At 32.4% G+C, this 7,387-nt stretch overlaps 1 protein-coding gene across 1 annotated transcript; it reads right to left on the reverse strand.

The window, feature by feature from the left end:
* Nucleotides 1-1,158: 1,158 nt before the first annotated feature.
* On the reverse strand, nucleotides 1,159-2,954 carry LOC126682942 (uncharacterized). Its single transcript, XM_050378721.2, has 2 exons — nucleotides 1,824-2,954; nucleotides 1,159-1,683 (listed from the first exon to the last, which is right to left on the reverse strand). Exons 1-2 carry the CDS (start codon nucleotides 2,887-2,889, stop codon nucleotides 1,331-1,333), a joined length of 1,419 nt encoding a protein of 472 aa, XP_050234678.1. The 5' UTR covers nucleotides 2,890-2,954; the 3' UTR covers nucleotides 1,159-1,330.
* Nucleotides 2,955-7,387: the final 4,433 nt, after the last annotated feature.

Here is a 7,387-nt window from a genome sequence, read left to right on the forward strand (position 1 = left end):
TGCTATATTGCATGTTAAATTTAGCACTCATTACAGCATATGCTAAAGTTGAACAACCAATCAAAATTCATTTTTAAGTATGATTCTACTATTATTTTTTTTGCGTTGTTTTTTTATTTATTTTTATTTTAACTTTTATGCTCTCTTTTTTATTTTTACGATCTCGATTGATTAAATTTTTTTAATTATAGACCGCACGCCAACATATTAAAATATTTTATTTTTAATTTATTGATTCACATAACAGTTCTATTTAAAATAACTCATTATTATATCAAATTAAAAATAATTATTATTTGTTCCATATTGCCAAGTCAAAGAGCATCACTTCTATATGTGGTCGTAGTATATTGTAAAAAATTATAAAAATATATGATTAATTTTTTATAATATAATAAAAATAATAATAAATAATTATCATAGTAAGCAATTATAGCATTATTTTAAAATTTTGCATTGGAGTTAAAATTAAAAAATTATGCTAAATCTAACATTTTGTCATTTTTTCATGCTAAATTTAACATAAAAATTAGCACTCCATTGTGGATGCTCTTCGTTTAATTTTTTTTAGTTGGATTTTGGAGATATTTTGGATTTTTTTGGGTTTGTGATGAGGTATCACTTGACACTAGACATGGGCTGACATGAAGTCAGATTTTTGTTGGTCTAACATCAATAAGTGTACTGATTTGTACCTTTTGTTAAAAAAATAATATTAAGTTATAACCTTTTTTTTTTGTAATTTCAGTGATGCCATGTAAGCAAAAACGCTATATTTTTTGCGTTTATGACAATGACTCGTTGTAATAAAACTGTAAGTGAGATCTTTTTAACGATTTGAAACATTGTACTCCTTCTGTAATTTCTGATAAAACGAGTGACCCAGAAAGTTTGATATCCTATTATTTAGATAATAATTTAAAAGCAATAATTAGAAGCATGAAGACTACCAACATGCAAGACACCAACACATAATCCAAAATAAAACTAAAATTCTGCAAAATGTGATCTATTAGCTTTAATTCTGTATTTTCCAACTTTCTTTTAAAGTTTAGGTAAACATTTTCATTAATACAATTCCAATGTTCAAATTCTGAATGAATTTGCTTTGTGAACGAACGTTTTATCATCCTAGTATTGAAAATTAGTTGTACGTAATTTAATTGTAGTAATAATATAACATTAAACTGAAACAATAAAGTACAGAATCATCAAACAGACCATCATATAATGGTACTAAGAGAAGCAAACAAAGCAGAACATAAAGAGTTGCAATAAGAAACAAACAACACATTTATTAAAAAGAAAGAAACAACACAACACTTCGATTTTAATCACTCTCTTGCAGGCTTCTAAACTGAGGCTGGTCAAAGTGGAAGCTGAAATAATTGACACCAGTATAAACACCATCGTTATTATGACTAAAACGAAAACTCCCATCAATAGAATCCTGATCGCGCTGCGTGTACGAGAAAGGAATATCGCACTTTCCTTCTGTTGCCACATAGTGAACTATTACCGTGCTCATTGGCGGCACAACTGTTGTATATGTAGCCTCTGCGGTGACTGATCTCGACACTTCTTCTCCTACCTCCACCGAAACAGTTTGCTCAGACGATATTTCGATACCTACCTCCGTGGACACGATGCGTCCAAAACCAGCAGTAACAGAGGTAGTAACTCCTGTTGATAATGACGAGATGAGTTAGATTAAGTTGCAGGAGTACTCTACCTAAGACCAATAGGTCTTCGATATGAGTCACTGCAACGGAACTAGGAGTTAAATCTTTTAATTTTTCGAGATAAAAACAGAAAAGAGGTACCTGTCGATAACGAGTTGCTGTTTGAAAAAGTATAAGAGCTAGTATCTGTAAACGTAACGGCAATACTTTGAGTAGCTTCTTCTTGTCCGCCGTTAGTAGAACGGCCAGATCCTGTTACGACAGCTCTGTGACCGTAGATCCGAGCATTGTCCATGTGATAAACAACATCATAAATTCGCCTCCCCATAACTAGTTCACTCACTGTGAGTCTAGTTTGTGTAACGAGTCCGGTAGCCTGAGCAGTGAGGCAATCTATCATATTCCCCTGTGTAAGGCTTCTACATATTCTGTCGTTGCCTGCGCTGCGAAGCGCAATTACACGACCACCAACCTTGACCGGCCAGAACAAAGTTTCTCGGGTACGATCCGGTATCGATTGCCCTATCCAATCATCACGATTTCGTCTCCAGACCTCATCTGTTTCGAAGGCTAAAGGCCTTATACGGACATGTCCATCTCCAATCTCGATGACCTCGTAGGACGTTTCGCGGGAATTGCTTTCGTCTGAAGAGAATGAATGGTAGACAAGTCCTTGCAGAGTGACAGGTTTGAGGAACTTGTTATTATGTCCTTGGAATGTTATATACTTGGGCAGCTTTGTAAATGTATCCCACTCTGTCAAGTAGAAACGAAAGAACTGATCCACACCTCCAGGGCCTAGATTATCAACAATGACTCTACGGTTTCCGTTCGTTACTCGAACATGCCTTCCATTGTGAACGAATCTGATGGAATATGTTCCTCTCTGTGCATCAAAAACTGGCTCAAACAATGTACATGTCTGCTGGGATGTATCTTCATTTTTTTGGTCGGACACTGCAACAATTGACGATGAGTATGGACTGGGGAGTGACCAGTACCTGTTGCTAAAACAAAATCGAAAGTGAAAGAAGTTGGGATTGCTTGCTGCTCTCTCAAATTCCATCTTCACCGTCGGAGCAAACACATCCGTTGCCGAAATTTCTACGAAATTACGATTTGGCTCCGGTTCGGACTGTCCAAAGAGTCCTTCAAATCTTGCTAGGAATGCTGTTATGACGCCAAAAGTTGGAATGTTATGTGCCATGATAATGATCACAAACTGAAGAGATTTGCTAGCTTACTGAAAACTGAGATATGACTTCCATGAATTGTGTTATCTATACTTATATATAAAAATACAATGGGGACAATCACTTTTAAATTAATATTTTTAATGTTATTTTAATTGTCAATATAATTTAATCAATAAAATTAATAATTGTATTGTAATTTAACTAATGCAGATTTTCAGTTTGTAAAGTTTGCTAATGAAATGATTGTCCATTACTACTAATTATAACATTATTTTAAATAAAAAATGATTATCCATTACTACTAGTCAGATTTCCACTTTTTGAAGATTTTCATAACACTAGACGATACTCCATCCAATAATCATTCTAAAGAGAAATCGAATTACCATCACCCACATTATACTTGATATTTGAGATAAAGAGACCCCTAACTTTCTTATACAGACAACAAGTTTTTCGAATATTTTTTCAAATAAATGATAATTTTTTTACATCTCCATTAATCAGACACTCTCATCTGTTGAAAGTCGAGCAAGTCGAACCATCACGTGTCGTTGCATGATTGGTCGGGGTATCAATTTGCCAAAAATGAAAGTTAGTTACTGACATTGCAAGTTTTAAAGTTCGTGTTGTAATTACAAATTAGGCTAATCCCCTGAATAACCCCTCACCTTTCAACCCCCTTTCGTTTACACCCTCATCCTTTAAAATCGCCAATTTTATCCAAATTACCACCTTTTATTTTCAATAGCACCCTCAAAGTACTAAATTGACATATTTTTACTGGAAAAAGTTCAAATCAATACTTTATATTTCAACAAATATTCTAAATAGTACCCGATGTTACAATATAAACAAAAAAACCATCTTCTCAAAAATTAAATCTAATTAAATCTAATTAATCTTCAATTTTTTTTAATACAAATTTACATTATCTTCTTCCTTAAAATTTGTATTCAAAAAAATTACGTTTTTTGTGGGATAGTTTAATTGTTAGTTGAGTCATCCCATGATTGTCAGTTCTTAATTTTGATTCTCATTTGACTAAAAGATTATGTATAAGCAGTTAAGGAAATCAATTCTAGAATTAAGTTAATTTTCAAACACAGTGCTTCAGATTCTTTCGATTGTTTTAGTCCAAGAAACATCAATAGGTATCTGAGCTTCCATTTGGGGAAAACAATGGTACCTTTATTTGCTGAAAATGGAAATGAAGATGAAGACGTTGAATTAATTGTCTTGTCCTTTTAAGTTACTATAGTTCTGTCATGAACATAGCTGTTAGCTAAGAAAAGACAGGAACTAGGATGTAATTTCTTAAAAAAATAAGGAAATGTGGGAACAAATTAAAAAATTGAATTAACCTTGTCAAAGATTTGAGTCTAACACTAGTAACCAAATCCAAAAGATATAGGCTATCGATATAATTAAGTTTTCTTTATTGTTTTGTATTAAAAAAAATTAAGATTAATTAGATTTAATTTTTGGGAAGATGGTCTTTTTGTTTATATTTTAACATTGTGTACTGTTTAGAATATTCGTTGAAATATAAAGTATTGATTTGAACTTTTTCCAATAAAAATATGTCAATTTAGTGTTTCGAGAGTGCAATTGAAAGTCAAAGGTGATAATTTAGGTAAAATTGGCGATTTTGAAAGGTGAGGGTGCAAACGAAAGGGGAATGAAAGGTGAGGGGTTTTCTAGAGGATAAGCCTGCAAATTATGATAAAATTCGTGATTTAATTTGCAATTAATCCTATCTCTTACACATGAAATTTAACTATTATTTTTTAACTTTGCATTTTCAAAACGGAATTAGATTACCATTAATTTCCTTTTTTATAAGTTATGAATATAAATAACTTTTTTTATTTTTAGCCTTAGATAGTATAATTAATTAATCAATTAAGTTATGAGATCTTTCAATTTTCCATCATTAGAATTTCGTGAGTTATGATTATTACCAATTGTTCTCATTCTGAATTCTTTTTACCAACTCTTCTCGTTCTTAATTTACTTTTCATTTCCATCAATTTATTTATTTGAAATCTTTCAGTTTGTCATGATCAGAATTAAATTCTATTCCTATCAATTTTACATCTTTATGAGTTATGATTATAATCCTTTTTTTTGGCAAAGATAAAATTAGACTAGGTTAGATGTTAATTATCAGTGTTAAATCTTTTAAAAATTACATTTTATCAGCCCACTGGGTGATAGAGGGGTGGATCAAACCTAAGCCCTCTGCAGATGCATAGTGAACTGCGGCCAGCCGGACAAACAGTCACTTGCAATTATAATCAAATCTTCTTATTCTTTATTTTTTTTATTTACACCAACATAATTATACTACTTGATTTTATATTAATAATTGATTTGTTAATAAATCAAGTATTAAAAGATCATGTTTCAAGATTTCTCTTATTTTTCAAATGAGTAATGCTATATAACTCAAATTTTTTAACCCATTTTATACCGCCTGACGTGGAATTAAAGAGTAGATTGATTAAATTCTGTTTTTTTGAGAAATATATACAAAGGGAATTCGACGAATAAAACCTTGAAACATAATTTCGGTTAAAAAAGCTGAGTTAAAAAGATGGGTTATAAAACATTTTTCTATGTAAATCAATTTACTCTCACTCCTGACTTTTGAGGAAGAATTTTTTTTAAAATTATGTTCATTAATTAAATCAATTAAGATATAGATAATATTATTTTTATCCATTTATTTCTATAAAAGTTGTTATATTTTCTTTGTAATGCTTGATTCATTTTCATTGTATATTCTAGCTATCGATTGACGCTAAGATATTTGAATTGTATAGATATTGCCGTGTTGGAGTACGGTTGTAGAATTTTACAACTATGGAATGAAATATATAAATATGTTTGAGCGGAGCGGGGTTCAGGGACCTCTCGTCTAGACATATGAGTGACTTCGGATTTGGTTAGATTTTAAAAAATGGAGTCCCCACCTAACTAAATTAGGAAATGTCTTTTCTATCGACTAGGAAATCTCATACGTTTATGGGCGAGATCCTCGTGCATCAGACCAAAATACTAGGTGTGATAGACACTACCAAAACTCTTGTATTTGGTTTATCGACTGAATTCATTTACTAGGCATATCTGATATATCTCATCTTAATCATACATGGAGTCCAGTGGATAATTTACTGGAAAATAAATAAGTCAGGAAAGCTGGTAAACTAAAAAATCTAGAAATCATGTGAGACGTGCATATGACTCGATCGCGACTGACATATAAGGCAATGTAGCAAATACTTCTAAACAAGCATCTAATTCTGGATTTCTATCATGTAGCAGATAGTGGTGGGTCTTGGTCATTTTACATGCACAAAGCGTAAAACGGATGTATATGTGAGATTGATTTTAATTAGGTCATCTTGAATGCCTATACAACCACTGATTACATTTTCATAGAAATCCTAGAATTTTTAAATGATTTGCTGGACTTGTTTGATTTGGAGTTAAGTTAATGTGGTTAAGTTATTAAGCATATTAATATTGGACCTAGACATGCTTTGGAAAGTGACTAAACAATGCAAACATACCCACATACAGTTTACATACATGAAAGGATAGAAATACTTTTGAACCTTGAAAAACCAGAGTGTATGGCACTCTTCGGTCATCTGGCTATTTGTACCATCAAAATTAGGATTCGGTTAAAACATGGAAGTTCTTTGTCTGGTCGATACGAGTCAACTGGTTCAAACCGGGGGTTGATTCCGAATTCAAACAAATGATGTGGCAGCAAATAGAAATGGGTTTACGGCCCGATACAAAATGGGTCTAGCCCATTACAGCACAAAATATAATTCTACAAGAAAATACAAAACTGTGGGCTAAAACGAGGCCCATTTTCGAGTTCAAACTAACCCGGAAACGCAAAAACATTGCTACAACCATGAATCGAAGATCTTAAGATGTTTGGAGCAGAAGAACGACGGCGCTAAAAGAACAGGCATTGGCGCCAAGAGAAGGGGCGGATGTGCAACCTTAATGTCGCGGTGGCCCCACAATAAGGTGGCAGCAGCGCCACCATAAAATGGTCCGCAAAAGTTCATAGGTTGGTTCGATTTTCAGTAAAAAATGTACAAGAAACACAAAAATGCATAAGAAAACATACTGGAATGTTGTGGATTCAAAATATATTAATTAAAACTGATTAAAACATCCTAAAAATATGTTTCTAAGTTTCATGGCAATCATGGCAGAAACATAAAACATGCAATTATGACAGTTAATAGCTAAACATGCAATTCTAATGGCAGGTTTTAATAGATACATACAAAATTTACATATATGCATAATAAAGTGATAAAAGATGAAATTGGATCCTCAAATGTACCATTTTGAGTCCTTAGCTTGTTTTTTAGCAGTCCGGATTAAGAATTCAGCTTAGGTTCGAACAGTAGCAATGCGTTCTTGAGTAGATTAAAGCGTAGAAGCTTGTGTTTTTTAAAGGAGTGTGTGTATGAT

The sequence above is a fragment of the Mercurialis annua genome, linkage group LG5 (genome assembly GCF_937616625.2).
Source record: "Mercurialis annua linkage group LG5, ddMerAnnu1.2, whole genome shotgun sequence".
NCBI lineage: Eukaryota > Viridiplantae > Streptophyta > Magnoliopsida > Malpighiales > Euphorbiaceae > Mercurialis > Mercurialis annua.